The sequence below is a fragment of the Polypterus senegalus genome, chromosome 9 (genome assembly GCF_016835505.1).
Source record: "Polypterus senegalus isolate Bchr_013 chromosome 9, ASM1683550v1, whole genome shotgun sequence".
Lineage (NCBI taxonomy): Eukaryota > Metazoa > Chordata > Cladistia > Polypteriformes > Polypteridae > Polypterus > Polypterus senegalus.
This window is the reverse complement of record NC_053162.1, coordinates 170,672,005-170,697,911: the sequence shown is the minus strand read 5'-3', so window position 1 is coordinate 170,697,911 and position 25,907 is coordinate 170,672,005. Positions and strand designations below refer to the sequence as shown.

Here is a 25,907-nt window from a genome sequence, read left to right as displayed (position 1 = left end):
GATTAGTAGCTTTGTTTTATTTCCAGTTAGTCTGGCTGCATTTCACACATCAAACTTTCAAGCATACCAGAAGTAATAAGAAATACCCTGCAGATGTGTCGTGGACTTCATTCATTGGACAGAAACAGTTTTTTTCCTGGGAAGAAATCATCATGAAGATTCAATAAGAGCTGTGCTTGTACACTACTGCATTTGCAATGATTATGTGGTTTGTTTACCAAGAAGAGCTCTGGGAGCAGACTGTCTTTTATCTGATTACTACAAGTAGAAGAGAACATGAAAATGTGCTACTTTGCATGCTACAGAAAGGACAAATTTCTGCTTGTGACTCTATGGCAAGCTCTGCTGAAGGCATCCTGTCATGTGCCTCAGTTTCATTTAGGCAGTAGACGTATGGGCTGAATTTAATTTCATTGTGTGATGTTGTGCATTTACTCTCGGATAGCCTGAATGTCACCTCTGTTTAGGTTATCTCAAATCACATGTCTGCTGCCTGTAAAGATTTGCTAATAATGTTCACTTGGGGGTGTTTGATTCACATTTACTATACAGTATCAAAGTTAATGTACCTCCAGAGTCAGCATTGTGCCAAACGTGCAATGGCATTGGGAGGGTGCCCCACCTGTTAACATCATCACTCTTGCACTTTAAACTTTAGGAACTGATTGGCACTTGCAAAGGGCATTTGTTTCTCACCAACTGTGTATGTGGTCAGTTTTTTTTTGGACTGATATTGCCTAATTACCTGTAGAAATGTTTTCAACAATACTCAGTATTTCCTGTAGTTTGATCGGTTCCATGTCAGATCACATTCATACCTCATGCAAACCACACTAGGGTTCACTTTGTACCGCACGGAGTCCACCATTTCCAAAGGGCTCAGTACAGATGCTTTGGTCCACACCTAAGTGTGACTGGTACATTCACATCAACCCAAATGAACCACTTTGGGGGATATTGCTTGAGAATTAAAAAAAAAAACTGCTGCAAACAAACTAGGTGTGAAAATGTCTTATTAATCCAGATATTTCTTTATATTTGGCAGGTATGTGATGATTATTAATTTTTTCTGAGATTCTATGTGTGTAACTCCAAATCTTTTTATATGTAGTATGTATTTTCAAACTCTTCTTCCTATATTAGTTCTAAACAAATTTGTCCTAGCTCTCCTGTTTATCTATAATGTGAGTTTTTCTTGACTTCTCACTCTGTCCCATACCTACTGTGTAAATAGGTTTGTACCTACACTCCTTTTGATTTTGAGTTTAAGCATAACATAACATAACATACACCACAACACAACATACACCACAACACAACACAACATAACATAACATATACAACACAACATGCTCAAGCTTGCTTAATCCAGTTCAGGGTTGAAGGAGGTGATCTTATTCTGGCTATACCAGTCCTGGACATGGCAAGGGTTTAATGCAGTGCCCACCAACACACACACACCCACACTCACATTTACATTGGACTAATTGAGAATCACAATCCATTTAGCATGCAGTTGTTTAAGGATGTGGAAATAAAGCCTTTACAAACACAGGAAGAATGTAGAAAGCTCCACACAGACAACAACTGGGAATACCCTGATGTTGCTTTGCTTTTGTTATGTTATCTCTATTTTACTTTTAAGAACGGTGAGCAACTAACTATACTCAATGTAGAATAGTTCACATAACATACAGCTTGCAAGAAACACTGGATATTTGAATGAAGGACTTTATTCCACCACCTTCCAATGTCCCGGATGAGCTTTTCAGCACATTGTTGCCTGCCTGGATCACTACTCCGGTGTGGAAGCAGTGCTGCCAGAGACGGGAGAGGAAGCAGAAGCAGGGTAAGAGAGCCTGCGTCCACACCAGACTAAAGAACTCCCCGAACAAGTCAACTTCATCCAGTCTGATTGTCGTGAACATCCAGTCTATAGTCAACAAGATCAAACAAGCTAAGACTGAGAATTTCTTGATACATGATGAAGTGCTGCACCCCATTTTTCATCGAAACCTGGCTGAACACTAATATCCCCAATGTGGCTATTGAGCTTGCAGGCCAGACTGTTTACCGCTTGGATCAGACTGCTAAATCCTAAGGACAAAGGCAGCTGGGTGTGCATATATGTAAATGATGCTTGATGCACCTCCACAGTCATTGCTGAACATTTATCTTCGGAATTAAAATTCATAATGCTGAAGTGCAGACCGTTCTATCTGCTGAGTGAATTTACAGACGTGTTCCTCAATGCAGTTTATATCCCTCCCTGCAAAATATTCATTCAAATGGTGTGTTTATCTTAGCGAGTGATTTTATTCACACCTGTCTTAAAACTGTGCTCCCCAAATTGTATCAGTTTGTTGATTTCCCAACCAGAGGGAATGATACACTGGATCACATATACTGTATGTAGTGAATGCTTATATGGTGTCACCTTCCCTCCACCTTGACCAGTCTGGTCACATTTCTTTGTTCTTGACTCTGACATACAAACCCCTTTATTTCCAGGACAAAATCTACTGTCAACAGTTTGAGTATGACCTGAGGGTGCCACAACTGAATTGCAGGATTGTTTTGATGATACCGACTAGGAACTGTTCAAACAGGCATCTACAAAGGACAATCACATTGACTTTAACACCTATGCCTCCTCTGTTTTCTCTTACAGTAACTTCTGTATGGACAATGTCACGGTTACTAAGTGCATTCATACTTTCCCAAATATGAAACCTTGGATGAACAGGGTGGTCCAAGACACGTTGAAGGTATGGGACATTGCTTTCCATATTGGAGACCTAGAGGCCTACAAAACAGCTAGGTCCATTCTGGGGAAAGGCATTAAGGAGGCAAAGCACTGGTATAAAGCAAACACAGAGGAGTATTTTAACAGCTCTGACTCCCAATGAATGTGGCAGGGCATTAGGTCCATCACAGACCACAAGGGTAATACTTGTTCAGTCAACATTGGAAACTCATTTCTTCCTGATGACCTCAATCACTTCTTTGCATGGTTTGATAAGGACAGCAACCAACCTATCACCAAACTAACCCAGCAAGAGACCCCATTATGCACTCTTGCACTGAATGTACGTGAGGTAAACTGGGCTCTAAGCCACATCAATCCTAATAAGGCAGCGGGCCCTGATGGGATTCCTGGATTGGTCTGGAGGTATTGTGCAAAACAGCTGACAACAGTGTTCACCAGCCTGCTTAATATTTCTCTAGAACAGGCTGGCAGTCTCCAATTGCTTCAAGTCTGCTACAATTGTCCCTGATCCAGAACCGGTAGTGGTAAGGTCCCTGAGCAATTATCAATTATCGCCTGGTGGCACTGAGCCCACATGTTATGAAGTGTGACCCTGTCGCACCTGCAGCAGAGGGACAGCTATGTGCACATGCTGTTTATCGACTACAGCTCCGTCTTCAACACCCCCACAAGCTGGCTCTTAAACTAAACAACCTGGGTCACAACTCACACCTATGCCACTGGATTTTTGATTTCCTCAATAACAAACCACAAACTGTGTACATGTGTAAGCACTTCTCTTCATCAATACAGTAATATTGAACACTGGGGTACCTCAGAGCTGTGTGCTGAGCCCTCTCCTATACTCACTTTTCACAAACGACTGAAAATCATAATAAAGTTTGTAGAAGACACCACTGTGATAGGCCAGAACTCCAATATTGATGAAGCAACTTAGAGAGAAGAGGTCAAGAATCTGCAGAGTTGGGAGTCAGAACAACAACCTTGCACTCATTTCCAAGAAAACAAAGGAATGGATTCTGGACTTCAGAAGACTGAGCTACAGCGGTTACCATCCCATCAGCATTAACAGCGAAAGGGTGGAGACAGTCCAGAGTTTCAGATTTTGGGGAGTCCACATCAGCTAGGACCTGTCATGGACAACAAACACAACAGCAGTGGCCAAAAAAGGTCGTCAGCAGCTTCACTTTCTGAGGAGTTTGAGGAAAACACAACTCCCTCAAAAGCTTCTGGTTAACTTCTACAGGTGCACCATAGTCACACGCTTATACATTGGCCCGTGTAGAACTCCTGAGCATTATATTGTCATTGTGACCTTATTTTTTATTTATTTATGCTTACATATTTACCTTAACTTTTACTCTGTGTATATTTGGAACTGTTAATAGTAATAGTTTAGTGTTTACTTTCAAATGTGCGCTTCTTGTAGTTTAATGTCTGCTCTAATATGACTTTATCCGGATTACAGTTTTACTCGTGCCGACCGCCAGGGGAAAAGGGGGGGCAGTTTGGCAAACATTTACTCGAGCCGATTAAAATGTAAAGATGTTAGTTTTGGTAAATTTAAGTCCTTTGAGTATCTCGCCGTTGTTATTCATGGAGATTCTCACGTTCTCGTATTATCCGTGTATAGACCTCCTAAATATAACGCGTCTTTCCTTGAGGAATTCTCTGACTTAATGTCAATTTTAGTTACAAACTATGATGCACTCTTAATAGTCGGCGACTTTAACTTTCATGTCGACAATCAGTGTGACCAAAAGGTAAAGGAATTCATGAACCTCCTGGACTCTTTTGATTTGAGGCAGCTCGTAAATCAGCCTACACATAAAGCAGGTCATACGTTAGACTTAGTGATTACTAAAGGACTTAAAGTTGATATAAAGCAGGTCACTGATATCGGTCTATCAGACCATTTCCTTCTACTATTTAATATAGAAATAAAGATAGAAAACGCTCATGAGAAGCATTTTGTTAAAAAACGCTTCTTTGACTCATCAGCAGCTTTAAAGCTTACAACTATTCTAAGCAATCAGTCCGTTTATAATGCCAGCTATAATAGCGAGGATAATGTAAATAGTAAAGTGGAAAACTTTAATTCTAAAGTAAGAACTGCTGTTGACATAGTTGCACCTGAAAAGACAGTTAAAAAATCCTCTAGTACTGTTATTCCATGGAAGACCCAAAGAGTGTCTGATTTAAAAAGAACATGTCGTAGAGCTGAGCGTAAATGGAGGAAAACTAAACTAACTATCCACTATGAAATATTAAAAGTTAAAATAACAGAATACAATAACACTGTCCGTCTTGAGAGGCGCTGCTATTTCTCTAATATTATAAATAACAATGCTAGTAATCCCAGAGTCTTATTTTCAACAATTGACCGTCTGTTAAACCCAGGGAACACAAAGGAATGCCCCAGAATACTTCCAGTGAAACCTGTGAGAACATTGCTGTATTTTTCACTCAAAAAATTAATGATATTAGAGATAACATAGTATATCTCCCCAACACTGCAGAACCTCCAAAGCCCCGGTACTCCGTTATAAACAAATTAAATGCTTTCACCAGGATAGATTTACCTGAATTACATAGTATAATCTCTCAACTGAAACCTCCACCTGCGTCCTTGACCCAATACCAACCAGGTTTTTCAAAGAAATATCAGGCGTCTAATTGACAATATTCTGGACATAGTAAATTGTCATTAGATACGGGGTCTTTCCAGACTGTCTTAAGACTGCTGTAGTTAAACCCCTTCTTAAGAAACATAATCTTGACCCTCTGCCTTTGAAAATTTTAGACCCATTTCTAACCTGCCCTTCTTAAGTAAAATTTAGAGAAGGCAGTCATTATGCAGTTAAATGACCACCTAAATAAACATGCTATTCTTGATACTTTCAGTCAGGCTTCAGAACAAATCACAGTACAGAAACTGCACTTGTTAAAGTAGTAAATGACTTGGGTAAATGCAGACAGAGGCCATTTATCTGTTCTCATCCTCTTAGATCTGAGTGCTGCATTTGACACCATTGATCATAATATTCTTAGAAATCGCCTTAGTCAATGGGTGGGCCTCTCTGGCAGTGTCTTAAATTGGTTTGAATCCTACCTGGCAGGGAGAAAATTCTTTGTGAGTTGTGGTAATCAAATCTCAAAGACACATGATATCCGATATGGTGTTCCACAAGGCTCTATCCTGGGTCCGCTGTTATTCTCAATCTATATGCTTCCGTTAGGTCAGATTATCTCAGGTTACAATGTGAGCTACCACAGCTATGCTGATGACACACAGCTGTACTTATCTATAGCACCTGATGACTCCGACTCTTCGATACACTAACACAATGTCTTACTGGTATTTCTGAATGGATGAATAGTAATTTTCTCAAACTAAATAAAGAGAAAACTGAAATTTTGGTAATTGGCAATAATGGATTCAGCGAGGTTATCAGAAATAAACTTAATGCACTAGGATTAAAAGTTAAGACGGAAGTAAAAATTTAGGGGTAACCGTTGACTGTAATCTGAATTTTAAATCGCATATTCATCAGACCACTAGGACAGCATTTTTTCACTTAAGAAACATAGCTAAAGTTAGACCTCTTATATCATTGAAAGATGCTGAGAAATTAATTCACGCTTTTGTTTTCAGTAGACTAGATTACTGTAACGCACTCCTCTCAGGACTACCCAAAAAAGACATAAATCATTTGCAACGAGTGCAGAATGCAGCTGCTAGAATCCTAACTGGGAAAAGAAAATCCGAACACATTTCTCCAGTTTTGATGTCACTACACTGGTTGCCTGTGTCATTCAGGATTGACTTTAAAATACTGCTTATGGTTTATAAAGCCTTAAATAATCTCGCCCATCTTATATATCGGAATGCCTGACACGTTATATTCCAAATCGTAACCTTAGATCTTCAAATGAGTGTCTCCTTATAATTCCAAAAGCTAAACTTAAAAGAAGTGGTGAGGCGGCCTTCTGCTGCTATGCACCTAAAATCTGGAATAGCCTGCCAATAGGAATTCGCCAGGCAAATACAGTAGAGCACTTTAAAACACTGCTGAAAACACATTACTTTAACATGGCCTTTTATAACTTCACTTTAACTTAATCCTGATACTCTGTATGTTCAATTCTTCATAATAACTATTCATGGTGGCTCTAAAATCCGTACTGACCCCTACTCTCTCTTCTGTTTCTTTTTCCGGTTTCTTTGTGGTGGCGGCCTGCGCCACCACCACCTACTCAAAGCATCATGATGCTCCAACAATGATGGACTGAAAGCCAGAAGTCTACGTGACCATCATCATCAGGTCCTTCCATGAAAATATGATGATTTATGTTAGGTAGAATGCCCAGAGGGGACTGGGCGGTCTCTTGGTCTGGAACCCCTACAGATTTTATTTTTTCTCCAGCTTTGGAGTTTTTTGTTTTTCTGTCCACCCTGGCCATCGGACCTTACTCTTATTCTATGTTAATTAATGTTGACTTATGTTTATCTTTTATTGTGTCTTCTATTACTCTATTCATTTTGTAAAGCACTTTGAGCTACATTTTTTTTTGTATGAATATGTGCTATATAAATAAATGTTGATTGATTGATTGATTGATTTATCTAAGGCATCTAAATGCTCGTTCCAAACGATATTTTGTTGTATTGTACAGTGACAATAAAGATATCTTACATCTGAACAACTGCGCTACTGCATGTTACTCCAAAAAATTTCCAATACCCCACACATAAACAGATTGGTGCCATTGCTCCTTTTTGTGTTAGGTCTCTGAAGGTGGATTTTATTTACTTTTTAAAACAGTCCTGTCGATTTTGGCCCTACATTCTCCTGTGAACGTAAGAGTCCCGTCAAAGTGACTTCCAGGACAGTTTGTTTACTGCTAGTAGTTTGTTGTGCTGCTTTGAATGACATAATCATGTACTGCTCTGTATAGCTGTCTCCTACATCTGCTTAATAATTACCTAAATATTCCTCTGGAGAAATAACTTCTGCTACTTATGGATCAAAGTGATAAATGCTATAATAATCAACTACATACAGAATAATTTATAACAGAAAATTACAAGGCATCCAAACTTCCTTTATACAATCAATTAAGTGATTTATTAATGTTTATTTGAAAGGCCCAGCTTCACAGCACTACAAGCAAACAAGGACTCAACATTTTATATAGCATTATCATATGCAGAATTCCATCCCAAAAGAGTTTACATGTATAAAGCTTAATACTATTGCTAATAACACCTGGCAGTTACACCACAAGGTACTCAGAGCCATATACCCTGTATATTACTCATAGAGTACTTCTGCAGTTTTACTTGACAGCATGATACCTATATTGCTGTGTTTCAAAGGTCAGCACAATATGTCAAGATCAAACTTCCTGGATTTGAACATTATTCTGGATAACATGATGATGTCTAGATGGCTTTTTCCTCTACAGGATAACACGTTATCTGGAATGGTAAGAGACAGACAGACAGACAGACAGATAGGAAAGGCACTATATAATAAATAGATAGCTACTTTATTAATCCCAAGGGGAAAGGTGGGCTGGGGTATTGGCCTTGCATAGGGAGAAGTGTTGAACAAGGGTCATCTTGCAATTATATTGGTGTGGATGTATATATATATATATATATATATATATATATATATATATATATATATATATGTTGTAACAAAGCTATATAGGCCTGACCTGACACAGAAAGACACACAGGACACGGACGCATAAAAAGTACAGATACTTTCATTTTCTTCAGCTGTGGGACACGTCTTCCCCGTGCCACACAGCCCAAACACAGTCCCAAGCACCAACACTAAATCACAACACCACAATTCTCCACTTCGCTCCACCTCTCCTCCCAGACAAGCTTTGTCTCCTTCCTCCCAACTCTGGCTCGTCGAGTGGTGGTGGCTGGGCCCTTTTATAGCCCACCCGGAAGCGTTCCAGGTGATTAACCACCTGGTCCTAATTGCACTTCCGAGTGGGGCTAAAGACTCGTCCAGCTGTAGCTGTGGGAAGCAGACAGCCCCCCCTAGCGGCCACCCCGGGCCCCAACCAAGCTGTGGAGGACTTCATCTCCCATGGAGTCCTGCGGGCGGTTGGGGAATCACCGTTGGCCAGGGAGGCTGCCACCAAGCGTCCCGGGGGAGGTATTGGACTGCCCATGGTGGCTCCCCCAGAACATAAGTAGTAGGGGCGTCCCTGCCGGGCATGGGACCTGGCTCTCCTTCACAATATATATATATATATATATATATATATATATATATATATATATATATATATATATATATATATATATATATAGAGAGAGAGAGAGAGAGAGAGAGAGAGAGAGAGAGAGAAATAGGATATTATATGGAGTGGGGTGCTGCACACAAATGGATTCATAAAATCATATAGAGGTGAGCGCTGAAAATGAGAATGGTGGCATTCTACAGAATTGTAATGCATTTTATAATCAGGTGTTATAATTAAGATGCCATATTGGTAACCTGACAGTGTCAAGCAGGAAATATTTTTCAATGAGAAATATACGATGCCGTTGGCTAATTGTTCATTATTTCTAACATGTGAAAGATATGTGGCTTAGAACATTATAGACAACCTATCTGTGCATTCAAATACAATGTACATCACAACCAACAAATCTTATTCTATAAGCTGGCTTGGGTGTCCCTATTGTCCATGTCTTAATTTGGCTGTGGTGACCTCACCAAATTGATTATAAATTCTGAGAAAATTGAACATCTTATCTAAAGATACCACATGGATTCTGGAACTCACCTTCATTAGCAAGTCATCAACAAATGATTTACTTTACCTGCCTTAGTCCATCTCTGGTGTTCTTCATCACCCGCAGAGCATAGTTAGACCTCTGACCTTTGCTGTTGAACTCAATGTGGCCCGTTAGACCTTCTAATTCTACCTATCCAGGAAAGAGAAATGAAGACATGACTGAACAGAAAGGTGAAGACTGCTGTCTTGTAGGTCCATCACCTTAAAGAACTCCCTGCAGGTGTAGAATCTGCTGAGGGACTAAAACCCATCCTGTGAAGAAGCGCGAGTTGGTGTTTAACTGATCTGTTAAAATAATTAAACAGGCGTGAAGACAGTCGGGCACCAATCCTATAAAGCATTCTTAATTGTAACCAAACAGCTCAATTCGGCATTCAGCAGTCCATAAAAGAGTCCCTCTGTGGAGACCTATATTTTACTTTCCTTTATGCTTTTATTTCTTCTTTACTAATTCACAGTGGTGGTGCAGCGATTAGTGCTATTGCTTCATCCCAGTTTCCAAGGGCTGAATCTCACGCCTGGTTGTTATCTACAGTTAGGTCCATAAATATTTGGACAGAGACAACTTTTTTCTCATTTTGGTTCTGTACATTACCACAATGAATTTTAAATGAAACAGCTCAGATGCAGTTGAAGTGCAGACTTTCAGCTTTAATTCAGTGGGTTGAACAAAACGATTGCATAAAAATGTGAGGCAAATAAAACATTTTTTGAACACAATCCCTTCATTTCAGGGGCTCAAAAGTAATTGGACAATGGACTCAAAGGCTATTTCACGGGCAGGTGTGTTCAAGTCAGTCGTTATCTCATTATCAGTTCAGCAGATAAAAAGCCTGGAGTTGATCTGAGGTGTGGTGCTCGCATGTGGGAGATTTTGCTGTGAACAGACAACATGCGGTCAAAGGAGCTCTCCATGCAGGTGAAAGAAGCCATCCTTAAGCTGCGAAAACAGAAAAAGCCCATCCGAGAAATCGCTACAATATTACGAGTGGCAAAATCTACAGTTTGGTACATCCTGAGAAAGAAAGCAAGCACTGGTGAACTCAGCAACGCAGAAAGAGCTGGACATCTACGATAGACAACAGTGGTGGATGATCACAGAATCATTTCCATGGTGAAGAGAAACCCCTTCACAACAGCCAACCAAGTGGACAACACTCTCCAGGGGGTCGGCGTATCGATATCCAAGTCTACCATAAAGAGAAGACGGCATGAAAGTAAATACAGAGGGTGCACTGCAAGGTGCAAGCCACTCATAAGCCTCAAGAATAGAAAGGCTAGATTGGACTTTGCTAAAGAACATCTAAAAAAGCCAACACAGTTCTGGAAAAACATTCTTTGGACAGTTGAAACCAAGATGAACCTCTACCAGAATGATGGCAAGAAAAAAGTATGGAGAAGGCGTGGAACAGCTCATTATCCAAAGCACAGCACATCATCTGTAAAACACGGTGGAGGCAGGCAGTGTGATGGCTTGGGTGTGCATGGCTGCCAGTGGCACTAGGACGCTAGTGTTTATTGATGATGTGACACAGGACAGAAGCAGCCGAATGAATTCTGAGGTGTTCAGAGACATACTGTCTGCTCAAATCCAGCTAAATGACGTCACATTGACTTGGCGGTGTTTCATGATACAGATGGACAATGACACAAAACATACAGCCAAAGCAACCCAGGAGTTTATTAAAGTAAAGAAGTTGAAAATTCTTGAATGGCCAAGTCAGTCACCTGATCTTAACCCAACTGAGCGTGCATTTCACTTGTTGAAGACTAAACTTCAGACAGAAAGGCCCTCAAACAAACAGCAACTGAAAGACGCTGCAGTAAAGGCCTGGCAGAGCATTAAAAAGTAGGAAACCCAGCATCTGGTGATGTCCACGAGTTCAAGACTTCAGGCTGGCATTGCCAGCAAAGGGTTTTCAACCAAGTATTAGAAATGAATATTTTATTTCCAGTTATTTAATTTGTCCAATTACTTTTGAGCCCCTGAAATGTGTTCAAAAAATACTTTAGTTCCCTCACATTTTTATGTGATCGTTTTGTTCAACCCACTGAATTAAAGCTGAAAGTCTGCACTTCAACTGCATCGGAGTTGTTTCATTTAAAATTCATTGTGGTAATGAACAGAACTAAAATTAGAAAAAAAGTTGTCTCTGTCCAAATATTTCTGGACCTAACTGTATGTTGAGTTTGCATGTTATCCCCATCATGTTCACAGGGATTTCCCCCCTGGTACTCCAGTTTCCCTCCCACATCAGCAAAGATATCCATGTTAAATTAACTGGAGATACTAAAGTGGCTTTGTGTGATGGTTGGTGTGTCTGTGTTAGTAAGGCCTGTGATGGACTGTAACCCTTCCTAAGATTGCTTCTTGTTTTATGTGTGTTGCTGATGACCTAGGCCACAAATCCTGCAACCACAATTACATTAAGCAGGTTTGAGAATAGCTTCCCAGGTCCTCCCTGCGTGGAGTTTTTCATGTTCTCCCGGTGTCTGCGTGGGTTTCCTCCGGTGCTCCAGTTTCCTCCCACAGTCCAAAGCCATGCAGGTTAGGTGCATCGGCGATCCAAAATTGTCCCTAGTGTGTGTGTGTGTGTGTATGCCCTGCGGTGGGTTGGCGCCCTACCTGGGGTTCGCTTCCTGCCTTGCACCCTGTGTTGGCTGGGATTGGCTCCAGCAGACCCCCGTGACCCTGTGTTAGGATATAGCGGGTTGGACAATGTCTGACTGACTGAGGGTTGAGAATGTTATGTTTTACAGTAATTCATTGGTAGACTGGTTTCCCCATTTGCTCCTCCATGTTTTCTGTCATCCTGTCTCCTATTTATTGTGATACGTTTTTTCTTTTACAGTATTGGTGTTAGCTAATGTACAACTGATTTTTTAGTAAAATGTATCTTGACAATACTAGATATGAAAAGCATTATATGAATGACGATGCTCTCTGGTGAGCAAAGATAACATAGTACTGTATATAAGACATTAGTGCTCACTAGTACTTACCATTCTTAGGTAGTTCATCAGGCTTGTCCCATGTGGCCAGATCTGAGACGACTTGCAGGACAGCTGTTTAACTCCAATTTCCTGGCTACGATTCAGTTCATGTGCTGCATTCACCACAGCATGGACTGCATCATACAGTAGTGCTGAGGAAAGCTGGTGAGGAAAAATGTCAGTAAAACACACGGCAGCACTCCCATCACTGTACAGATCCCAATCATTTCTCCTGGGGATGCGCTCCGTCCCTGCTGAGAGTCACGTGCACCTTTAACATAACCAAGCAAATATGGCAGTGATGCACAAAAGTTTGGCCGATATCTGACCAACTCCACTGATGGCAAAAATGAATTTGAAAAACAGATGGCATGCCATGCAAACCCAGCACATTATTATCAGTAAAGCCACCCATATGCTCTGCAAACCAATTACAACTTGACAATGAGCCACCTCTCATCACTTCAGACCACATGTATCTGTCACAGAGTAGGCAAAAACTGAGCTCATTTATTGTACAAAACCCACCGCAGTTTCTATTCCCCTTGAAGCTCTAAACACTTCTCATATACAGTACATCCCTGAAGACCTATTAATATTTATCATCCATAAACAACTTAAATTGCTATACTCTCATACATTACCGACAACATGGCTCTCTAGCACTACCACGTACTTCCCAAATAGACTTTCCCATTTTCTAATTAAATTGTCCATGTGGATTTGCTTGAACATCCTGCAGATTTTGCTATACCAGCTTCACAGAGTCAACCATCCAAACATCCTATGCATTCACTATTATCCTCACCTTTGACCAAGTAGAATGAACTACCAAAACAGGTTTAGGCCCTATAAGAAAGTATCAAGACAATGGTAGCAGCAGAGTTCTTGGACATGCCAGTGTGGAAATATAGGAGCTCCTAGGTAGAGGTAAACTATGCATTAATACTTGATACCTCCATGGGTAGTAGGCAAAACCACTTCACCAGAAACAGGTGGCGTCATACGTCTTTACAAGGTAAAGATTATGGGCACTACCAGAATGTCATTACTCTATGGATTAACAACTAGCAGAGAGTACACAATCACTGATGTGAAGGAAATAGACCATATTATATATTATTCCTGTTAGAGAATGGTCAGTAGAAATACGGTATTGAACCCTTTAATAGCAACTTAAGGCTCAGCAATGCAGAGGTGCCACGAGTCGCTACAGGAATTCCTAACCTAGTGTCCTTTTAGCAGAACAGTGGGTTACTTTTCCAAGACATGGTTGCAGGTCATAGTCAGCTGTGACCCTGACAGGAGATTTATAGCCGCCTCAGGCTAGAGTCAAGATGTGATTGGGGAGAATGATCAACCTGCAGGATCGGAGTTATGACAGAGCCAGAGAGAAAGGTGGTAGAAGTAAGAGAGCGCTTGCTGGTACTCTGACGTGGGCAAACCAGCTACCTCAGCGTTTCTCAACCTTTAAGTATTTGCGACCCGAGTTTTCATAACAGTTTTAATCGCGCCCCCCTAAGGTTTTTTTTGGAAGAAGCCCACTTATACCAATGTGTTCTTTTTTAATTAATGATATATCACAGATGCATATTTTATTAAACCTACTTAACGTTTGTCGACATTTATCAACCTCTATATTTATTTTTCTAGTATCAGAACGTAGTTTAAGTTAATTTGTTTTGGTTGTATTTTTCATATTTTCAATTCTTGTATTCTTTTTTCACATCTTCGTGCCCCCTAGGGGGGCTCGCCCCATAGTTTGGGAACCTAGAATGGCAACAGGGCTGATGTTTTACTCTTTCTTGTTTTCTACCCTTAAGTGGTATATTTTTAGTAAGGGCACCATTTTTGATACTTTTGACATTATTCTTGGTGAGAATGGTTGTTATGAGAGAACTCCTTTCTGTTTCACTCACAGTTCCTCTGCAATCCCATCTAGATTTTCAGTCCAACCAACTTCTTCCTTTTCCCACCATGCTGTGAACCAATTCAAACTCCCAGAATATCAGCTTCAGTTCTCAGCCTTCAAGCAAGCATCTTATGACTCCATTCATATGCACACCAACCCTACTCTAAAACCTTACAGAGACGCCAAATTTTGTGAAAACCACTTATATACCAACCAAAACATTTTAAAAATAACACCTGAGAGTCTTCCAGACCCTCCATGCACATGGATTATTGAATAAAACTTCATGTAAACCTACACTCACCTAAATGATTATTAGGAGCACCATACTAATACGGTGTTTGACCCCCCTTTCGCCTTCAGAACTGCCTTAATTCTACGTGGCATTGATTCAACAAGGTGCTGAAAGCATTCTTTAGAAATGTTGGCCCATATTGATAGGATAGCATCTTGCAGTTGATGGAGATTTGTGGGATGCACATCCAGGGCACGAAGCTCCCGTTCCACCACATCCCAAAGATGCTCTATTGGGTTGAGATCTGGTGACTGTGGGGGCCATTTTAGTACAGTGAACTCATTGTTATGTTCAAGAAACCAATTTGAAATGATTCGAGCTTTGTGACATGGTGCATTATCCTGCTGGAAGTAGCCATCAGAGGATGGGTACATGGTGGTCATGAAGGGATGGACATGGTCAGAAACAATGCTCAGGTAGCCCGTGGCATTTAAACGATGCCCAATTGGCACTAAGGGGCTTAAAGTGTGCCAAGAAAACATCCCCTACACCATTACACCACCATCACCAGTCTGCACAGTGGTAACAAGGCATGATGGATCCATGTTCTCATTCTGTTTACGCCAAATTCTGACTCTACCATTTGAATGTCTCAACAGAAATCGAGACTCATCAGACCAGGCAACATTTTTCCAGTCTTCAACTGTCCAATTTTGGTGAGCTCGTGCAAATTGTAGCCTCTTTTTCCTATTTGTAGTGGAGATGAGTGGTACCCGGTGGGGTCTTCTGCTGTTGTAGCCCATCCGCCTCAAGGTTGTGCGTGTTGTGGCTTCACAAATGCTTTGCTGCATACCTCGGTTGTAACGAGTGGTTATTTCAGTCAAAGTTGCTCTTCTATCAGCTTGAATCAGTCGGCCCATTCATTCTCCTCTGACCTCTAGCATCAACAAGGCATTTTCGCCCACAGGACTGCCGCATACTGGATGTTTTTCCCTTTTCACACCATTCTTTGTAAACCCTAGAAATGGTTGTGCATGAAAATCCCAGTAACTGAGCAGATTGTGAAATACTCAGACCGGCCCGTCTGGCACCAACAACCATGCCACGCTCAAAATTGCTCAAATCACCTTTCTTTCCCATTCTGACATTCAGTTTGGAGATCAGGAGATTGTCTTGACCAGGACCACACCCCTAAATGCATTGAAGCAACTGCCATGTGATTGGTCGATTAGATAATTGCATTAATGAGAAATTGAACAGGTGTTCCTAATAATCCTTTAGGTGAGTGTAGATGAGCACACTAAAGGTCAACCTAAATTTCTTCTTAAAATAAAACAATAAAATAAAAACCCTGCAAACCTAACAGAAAACCCTACTGACTGTTTAGAGATTCACGTACATTAATTCAATGTAATCCCAGCCTCCTATAGATCCCCTCATAGGTGTCACATACATACTCAATAGACCCGCACAACAAACAAGTCACACCACCTACAAGAACAACTCCATCAATGCTGTCACATAGCAAGTCATACCTCCTGCAAATTCAATTCTAATAATCCCCTGCAAATACCCTACATAACTGATTTGATGTTCACCATCAGCTGAGCCAAATATAGATTCAGCCATATGCACCAAAAACCTACTAACACCTGAACATCTTCCCAACCGACATCTAGATCTATCAGAACCCCTGCAGGCCCACCTACTCCCACTGCAAGTTCCACATCTCCATTATGTTAGAGGACTCCAGCATACTGAGATTCATGCCCTCAGCTGCAGCACATTCACTGTCACTCTTGTCAACAGAATTTCCAGCATTTGATGGCACTAACATCCAATGTATTATTTTTTTATAATCTCGGTTCCTGCATACTTGAATTGAGAATGCCATCACTTGAAAGCATTCAGTGGGAGGTAATTTTAGCTCTCAAGACCCCGACGCTTGACCCTGCAATATTCTCTAAATTGAGGAAGGAAGCATTCATGCAGCTCCGAGTGTCACGGAGCAGGAGGCTCTATTGTGCCTTGGAAATGTAACACAAATCAGCTGCTGCCTTTTATTTGCATTGTGAGGTATCTGGTTTGCTACAGCAGCCTGCGTATGGAAGATACAAATTTTAAAACAAGTATGGATTTGCCACGGAAGCTGCTGATCTCTTCTTTCCTCCTTGTATGGCAGCACCCCTATGTGCTATATTTACCCTCCTCATTATCGTGATGGAATCAAGTAAAAGGGTAAGCCTCATTAAAAGTTAGTGGCTGCAATCAATAACCTCCCACTCAGCATAAACACAAGTGTGGTGGGGTGGGGATAATTTGAGCCTAAAATAATAGTGCCAGAATTTTGTTCTAATTGTCCAATTAAAGAAACGGACTAAAAAACATTTCTAAGCAGTCTTTCCCTTGGGGATGACAGTGACTCTGACCCTAATGTGCTTCAGCTTTTCTTCCTGCTTTCTACTACTGGTAATTTGAATCTTGCTGTTTTCATCGATCCTTTCACTCTTTTTTTTAATCCATCTGCTTCCTCCAGGTAAAGTCCTTCCATCATACTGTACATCTGCACTTTTTATGCTTAATCTAAGATATTATCCTAGACATCTATTAAACGTTTATATATCCATATATAAAAGGCACCATATGAAATTGCAGGACAGAACACCCTCCCCTATACTTTTAAATGAATGATTTGCTTGACTTGTGTTACAGGTGCAAAACAGAGACATCTTCCTGTCAACCCCATAGAAATGGCTCCTGGAGTGGTGACTTATATTCAAGAATTGCACATCATATTTAGGCTTGTTTGAGTAAAAATGGTAAAACACATTTTGGAAGAGAAGGCAAAGCTGTGATGACAACGGGGTAGACTCTCTAGTACAGGGGTGTCGAGCTCCAGGCCTGGAGGGCCACAGTGGCTGCAGGTTTTCATTCTAACCCTTTTCTTAATCAGTGCCCAAGTTTCACTGTTAATTAATTCCTTTTCCCTTCATTTTAATAGCCCTGTTTTTAAGGATTCAGTCCTCTGAATTGATTCCTTTCATCATTAAATGACAGCCATACAGAAATGAGACACGAAACGAGCCAACTGTTGAGCAGCTAAACTGGGATTTCAAACTCCAACCAGTCTCTTAATGAGAAGCCAATTCTCGGAGTTAATTAAACCCGTTATTTAATTCCACAGCTTGTTGCTGCTCTCATTCTGCCACAGCAGACATTTCTAAAACTGTTGAAGTTTTGGTGACCTGAGAGATCAACCTTAATGAGATCTTCACCTTTCTTTATTTTCAGATATTGTGAGATGGGCCCAGGTAAACAGGTCACGTGGCGGCTCGTTTTGTGTCTCATTTTTTTTTGGCTGCTAATTAAGGAAAAAGAGACAACTATGAGGCCGGAGTCAAGCTGATTCAAATTAAGGCAAAAAGAAGTCCATTAGCAGCTAAAACGGGTCACTAATGAAGAAGGTGGTTAGAATGAAAACCTGCAGCTACTGCGGCCCTCCAGGACTGGAGTTCGACACCCGTGTTCTAGTAAATATAAAAGAGATACAGTAGTATTTTAGGCCCACTGTATGTGGAAGAATTGAGCGTGAGATCGACAGGCGGATAGGTGTGACATCCACAGTGATGCATCAGTCTGTCGTGGTGAAAAAGCAGCTGAGCCGTAAGGCAAAGTTCTCAATTTACCAGTCGATCTACGTTCCTACCCTCACCTATGGTCATGAGCTATGGGTAGTGACCGAAAGAACAAGATCGCAAGTACAAGCGGTTGAAATGAGTTTCCTCCGCAGGGTGTCTGGGCTTTCCCTTAAAGATAGGGTGAGAAGCTCAGTCATCCGGGATGGGCTCAGAGTAGAGCCGCTGCTCCTCCGCATCGAGAGGAGTCAGATGAGGTGGCTCGGGCATCTGATCATGTTGCCTCCTGGACGCCTCCCTGGTGAGGTGTTCTGGGCACGTCCAACCGGGATGAGGCCCCGGGGAAGACCCAGGACACGCTGGAAGGACTATGTCTCTCGGCTGGCCTGGGAACGCCTCGGGATTCCTTTGGAAGAGCTGGAAGAAGTGGCCGGGGAGAGGGAAGTCTGGGTATTTCTGCTCAAGCTGCTGCCCGACCTCGGATAAGCGGAAGAGGATGGATGGATGTGACAATTACATTTAATTTGTTGATTTTTACTTTTTTGTATTTGTTACTGAAATTTCTGTTGAATGTTTGACTTTAAAATTGAAACAAATTCTAGTGGGGCAGCACGGTGGCGCAGTGTTAGCGCTGCTGCCTCGCAGTAAGGAGACCTGGGTTCATTTTCTGGGTCCTCCCTGCGTGGAGTTTGCATGTTCTTGCCATGTCTCCTCACACAGTCCAAAGACATGCAGGTTAGATGCATTGGCGATCCTAAATTGTCCCCAGTGTGTGCTTGGTGTGTGTGTGTGCCCTGCAGTGGGCTGGCACCCTGCCCGGGTTTGTTTCTGCCATGTGCCCTGTGCTAGCTGGGATTGGTTCCAGCAGACCCCCGTGTTAGGATATAGCGGGTTGGTAAATGACTGACAAATTCTAGTCGGGTTGAAGAGTATTTAGAGTTTCTGCCTCACAACATCAATATTTTAATGCTTAAGTGGAGTACTTCCAATACCTGCAAGGGTGTTCTGTGAGTAATCTAACTTCCTCACATCATCCCAAAGACATGGAGGTTTGTGACTCTTTTTAAGAGGACGAAACACACATATAGTAATGTACAGTTCAGTGAAAGACGAACTTAACAACAAGCAATTCAGCAGTGCAATCACTTCATTTAAAACTTCTTGATGAGTGAAGGAGGAGGTGAGAGTCACAATGACCTGTGATGGACTGGTCCTCACTCCATTTTCATTTCCACAAAGCATTGTGTCTTGTGCCCTGTGATGCTGGGACATACTGCAGAAAACTCACAGCCATTCTTGAAGACCTTGCCACTCTCACTGCCATCACCACTGTAATAACGCCTGTGTCTGACCTCCTGTCCAGTCTAGTGTTCCTGAGGTATGGGCTCAGTCAAATGGATTTTGTGCTCACAATGTTCTTTGTATAAAATTAAGCACCAAGACTGAAAGAAATTAGTTAAAGCCATTAATGCTGACTGGTGAATTGTTTCAGCCATCCATCTATTTGCCCATCCAATTTTTTTAACTGCTTTTTTCCATCTTGACCTTTAGGTTAATTTACAATAATTAGATGAAAATATCTAAGTGTTTTTATATTAAATGGGTCATTTGTTGGATGTTTGTGAATGACGACTTCTTTTCTCCTTAGGTTGCCTGACCTTCTTGATGTTTTAATTTTATTTGCATCGCCAAATCAAATTCTATGCAACTGAGGCTGTTTTAGTAATAAAGTATTTGTAATTACGGTATAGTTACAATTTACATGTATTGGGTTGTGGGGGAGGCATTGGCGAGAGTTCCCCCAGCCTGGAAAGACCACCAGTTGATTCCCGGACACACTCACTCACTCACATGGGACAAAGTCAGAGTTACAAATTAGCCGATTAACTGCACACCTTTTTAATTTGAAAAAAACAAACAAAGAAACTAAGAAACAAAACAACAGAGCCACAGAAAGACTGTGCAAACTCGAATCAAACCCAGGGCCCTGGAGCACTGAGGAAGCACCTCACCTTCACCTCCATGTTGCCCTTCTTTGAAACAGGCGCTCTATAAAATATATACTGTAGCATCCTTCATTATATAAAAGCAAAGAGCAACATTTGCAGATTAGATATAAGAATCTCAGTTATCATGCTGCGTCTGCATCTTTCATAAATAATTGCCATTGCTCAGCAGTCAGCGGGGAAGTACATCTAGCTGAATTAAATGAAGAACGCCTTTCCATTAGGACTTGATACAAAACATTTTGTGAAACCTTCCAGAGTCTCACACTTGTCGAGTGTGTCTTCAGAACATTCCAGAATCAGCATATTGGCTAAGACTCTAGTCCTTAATGCTCAAGGCTGCACTTCTGACTGACTGTGTGACCCTGAGCCATACGACTTGTCTGTGCTCCAACTGTAAAAACGGATATACACCAGTAATCCCTCCTCGATCGCGGAGGTTGCGTTCCAGACCCCCCCGCGATAGGTGAAAATCCGCGAAGTAGAAACCATGTTTGTATGGTTATTTTTATATATTTTAAGCCTTTATAAACTCTTCCACCCTGTTAACATTATTAGAGCCCACTAGACATGAAATAACACCCTTTAGTCAAACGTTTAAACTGTGCTCCATTACAAGACAGAGATGACAGTTCTTTCTCACAATTAAAAGAAAGCAAACAGAGAGAGCGCTTGCTAAGAAAAGCAAACAATCAAAAAATCAATACGTACTTTTAAGTATACAGAAGCACCGCGATAAAGCGGCATTTTGTAGAGGAGCGTCCGTGTCCTCTGTGCAAACAGCCCCTCTGCTCACCACACCCCCTCCGTCAGGCAGAGAGAGTGAGAAAGACAGACAGAAGCAAACAAGCACCGCGCGGGAAGCATATCTTATAGCATTGAGGAGTTTTAGTTAATATGTAATACATGCTCTGATTGGGTAGCTTCTAAGCCAACCGCCAATAGCATCCCTTGTATGAAATCAACTGAGCAAACAAACTGAGGAAGCATGTAACCTAAATTAAAAGACCCATTGTCCGCAGAAAGCGGCGAACCAGCGAAAAATCTGTGATATATATTTAGATGTGCTTACATTTAAAATCCACGATAGAATGAAGCCGCAAAAGTCGAAGCGCGATATAGCGAGGGATTACTGTAAACAGGTGCGCTGTATCTTGAACTTGTAAGTCACCTTTGATAAAGATCCATCCTTCCATCCATCCATTATATCCTAACTGCAGGGTCACGGGAGGGTGGGGGTCTGCTGGAGCCAATCCCAGCCAACACAGGGCGCAGGGCAGGAAACAAACCCCGGGCAGGGCACCAGCCCACCGCACTTTGATAAACATGCTAACTAAAAAGACAATACTAGGTTAATGTTACAGAAAATTCTACAACAGTTTTAATGTTCTTGTCTTATTCAGTGTGGTGGGCACAGTTTCAGGTATTCACAGTTTACATCAATTATTTGTAGAAGAAAGAATGAAAGAATCATTAGACAGAAGTATACTGCAGTCACCAAAAGTCTTCAATATCAAGTACATCGAACCAGCACAAGGCTTAGAGAGAAGACGTGGGTATCAACCAGACTCACAGACCAAGAAGAACATCTAGAGAGAAGGCTGAAAAGAAATGGAACTTATTCTACAGTAAAAGGAGGATTGAGTTGACAAATATCAGTAAAAAGCACTCCGAGGCGCCTTGTGCAAAGCTCTTAAGAAGATCATCCTGTACTGGTAAGACAAGAATGTGTGTAATTGTGGGATTCTAAACATGGCAAAGTTTCAAGGCTAGACAGAAAAAAGTCTTGTCAGTAACCTATGTAACAGAGATCTGCTTCACAGCCATAACTCCTATTAGAAAACATAATCTATGGTATTTGCATGAGAGAATTGTCAAGTGTGGCTTAAATGACCTAAGTAATGCCAAGGCATGCAAAACAGTTGAAGCGGTGTATGAGACCAGAGCAGTCAGTTAGTAATGTATCTCACCCTAACATGTGCGGCACACTTAACCCTTTACAACTCTCTCTGAATTTAGCTTAGGCATGACAAAGGAATTGAGAGTAGACATACCGGTGGTCCAGCAAAGGGGGCATGATCACAGTTTTCCTGCCAGGAGCGGTTCAGACTTAACACAAAGTCTTGGAAGAAAGGATGTGTCCAGTTGAAAACAGAAAAACCCACAATGTTGACACGCTCATCAGCTAGGTCATCAAGCCGTAGTAGAGGGAATTCCTAAAATGAAAACAGTTGGCAGTCATAACTGAACTGACACAACTACTGTTTCTCACAGTTAACCTCTCACAGACTTTCAGCTTTAATTTAAGGGGTTTACCAAAAATATTGTTTGCGCTACATAGGAATGGCAGCCATTTTTATACATGGTCCCCCTATTTTCAAGGGCTCAAAAATATTTGGACTGTGAACGCTGGCCCAGACACACACAGACGGACAACATAGTTCCAACCAACACACGTTTATTTGTACAATATTTACAAATTAGTGCACTCACAAACCCCAGTGCTTCGAGCACCGATTCCCCCAAGTCCAGGCCACACAGTCCTGTGCCTCTCTTTCTCCTGGCCGCCTCCAGTCCTCACTCCAGCTCCGTCCTCTTCCACCCGACTTCCGCTCATGACTGGAGGGAGGCGGCCCCTTTTATAGGAACCCGGATGGGCTCCAGCTGCTTCCCGGCAATCTCCCGCGGACACACCCTCGTGTGACGGAAGTGCCGGCTGCGCACCCGGAAGCCGTCCAGGTGTCCCCTGTCGTTTTCCCCCCGGCACTTCCTGGTGTGGCGGAAGTGCCGGGCTCCCGGGATAATCAAGCACTGGGGCGCCGCCTGGTGGTGGCCACGGGTCCCTACAGGGCTGGGCTTCCAAGCCCTCTACCCGAGGCCTCCAGCATAACCAGGACGGACGCCCCCTCTCGGTCTGGAGGAGGCACAAGCCCTCCTCTGGTCCTCCTGAGCGTCCCAGCCGGGCTCCACAGGACATTTCATTAACAAGCTGTCCCATGGCCAGGTGTGATCAGGCCTCTCATTAATTCATGAACTACTAGGCAGGTGGATGGTCTGGAGTTCATTCCAAATGTGTGGAATTTGCATTTAGAAGCTGTCCCTGTGAACTCTCAATATGAGGTCCAAAGGGCTGTCTATACAAGTAAAAACAGGCTGAGAAAACCAAACAACCCCTTTAGGGAGATATCAGAAACACGAGAAGTAGTCAAAACAACCATTTGGTACATTTATAAGTGAAGGACACACTGGTGAACTCAGCAACACCAGGGGCCTCCTGCATAACGGCGTGTGTAGAACTCACACTATAGCATGACGTAAGCATAAAAGCCAAAATGTGCTTGCGCACAGGAAAATCCAGATGCAGGAATCTGTGCGTTCGCCCACTTCCCTGTCCTTCCGCTCCATAAATCCTGGTCAGCGTGAAAAGCAATGCTTGTGCACGCGCTTGCTGTCCCGCCCCGTCTCCTCCCAGAATTACGCCTCTTTGAATATATAAATCAATATAAATAGCCCTTAAGCTCAGCGTTCTGTGAAAAGACAATGGCAAAAGCACAAAGGAAAATAGAAGAATTTCAGAGAATACCAAGTGGAGGTAAAGAAAAACGTACTATTTGTTGGTTTAAACAGTGGTATAAACAACAAAAGGAAGTCGATCGAGTGACATAGAGTGTCAGAGAAACTCGAAAGCTCAAGTTCACAAAGTCGCACAGTGCCTAAAATAAAAAAAGAAGTTGTCAGATATCAAAGTCGCCGTGAAAAGGCGAGTCATAGCCCACCGTCTGAGTGTCATATGAAAGCTCATTAGGGTACAGAGAAAAAAAAATAGGCACACAGTGGGGAAAAAGCACAAAATGTCAACTTTAATCTTGAAATTTCCACTTTAATCACGTAGTTTATTTTGTTATTAAAGTAGATCATCATAAACTTCATCTTAAAATTGTTTAATTTATTAGTTTCTCAAATCCCGTCGTAACTAAAGTAGCACGTTAAATGCTTTGCTATGTATGTGATCTTCTATGTGCTCTATGTGTGTGAATCACTGCATGCTTCTTAAACCGGCTTTCTCTTCCTCCGACAGGACATAGAATTCATCACATTCGTGATATTACAGCCCTCTGAATAATTAAAATACTGAGATGTATACGTGATATCATTTTCGTGAAGATAGGAGTTAAAGCACGTTATTAAACAAGGGAACACGGTGGTGCAGTGATTGTGCGCGACCATCGATGAAATAATTTATTGCAGCAGTACGTACTAACCTCCAATTCCTGTCCTTCCTTTTCTTTCTCTAAATACCCAATCGCCACACAATCAGCTCTGTAACAGATGTTAAGCCATCTCTTACCTTATAATGCCGATTCTTCAAAACGTTTTAGGAACATTGAAATATCTTTGTAGTACAAGTTTAAATTACTGTATTCTATCCTTCACACCAGTCCCAGTTAAGCATACAGTGCGAGGCAGGAACAATCCGTGAATGGAGCACCAGATCCTTGCTAGCGTAGCGACACCGTATCCTTTAATTATTAACAATACAGATTATTTAAATCAAGTTAAAGTTTTATCTGTATAATACAATAAACATATTTTGCTGCATTTCATCTTAAAAATTATATCGTCATCGTATGTAAATATGCGCTTTATAAAGTGGCTCAGGTTGTGCGATATTATAACAGTATCTCAAGTTTACAGTGAGTTGATTATACTAATAAGTACAAACAGTTCTACAAGGAGCAGTTGATGGACTGATTGAGTGCGTTTAGAGCTCTTGGGATGAAACTCTTTCTGAACTGCGAGGTCCGTACAGGAAAGGCTTTGAAGCATTTGCCGTGTGAGAAGCAGTTCAAATAGCATGGAAGCATTGCTGAGGCAGCGTGTGCTTGATGCTGTATACCGATAATTCTCTTTCCAATCAGATTCTCCGAGTGGTGCAGTGAGAGTAATATGGATAAAGATGATCCACTGTGGCAACCCCTAACGGGAGCAGCTGAAAGAAGAAGAAGAAGGTGCAATGAGATTAACAATGTTAAAGTAGTTATGGTATTTAGAATAGTTTGACCATTCTGTGGACCATTATATTGTTACAGGTTAATTACAATCAGATGCATTAAACTAATAAACAATATGCAGTTAAATTCAGTGTGTTTATAAAGCCGCGTCAGTTATGTGGATCTGAAAAAGAAAGGGAAACCATACAGGAACAGCAGCTCTGCTTTGACGTTGGGTGCCGCCAGTCTGCAAAACCGAGAGGAGAACTTGCATACGACAGGGTATGAGCTACCGTGGAAATGTGCATGGCTTTATGCCAAGTTAGGTTTTATACATCGCGATTTGAACGTGGAAACGTTCGTATGCATAACATTTCTGTGCGTACGCACCGTTTATACATGAGGCTCCAGAAGATTTGGAAAATCGTAGAAGACAACTGTTCTGGATGATTGCAGAATTCTGTCCTTGGCGAAGTAGAACCCCTTCCCAACATTTAGCCAAACCAAGAACACTCTCTGGTGAAGTAGGC

The 25,907-nt window shown here is 41.7% G+C and overlaps 1 protein-coding gene across 6 annotated transcripts in view; it reads right to left on the bottom strand.

The window, feature by feature from the left end:
• The window catches only part of grik4 (glutamate receptor, ionotropic, kainate 4), a 599,305-nt gene that overhangs the window by 35,523 nt on the left and 537,875 nt on the right, over positions 1-25,907 (bottom strand). For 5 of the 6 annotated variants that reach the window (XM_039764198.1, XM_039764201.1, XM_039764200.1 and 2 more), the window contains 3 exons: positions 22,441-22,602; positions 12,608-12,760; positions 9,630-9,734 (listed from right to left, as the gene is read on the bottom strand). In XM_039764198.1, the coding sequence (XP_039620132.1) occupies positions 9,630-9,734; positions 12,608-12,760; positions 22,441-22,602 (420 nt within the window). The remainder of the gene's footprint in view (positions 1-9,629; positions 9,735-12,607; positions 12,761-22,440; positions 22,603-25,907) is intronic. The other variant, XM_039764203.1, reaches the window with a different exon arrangement.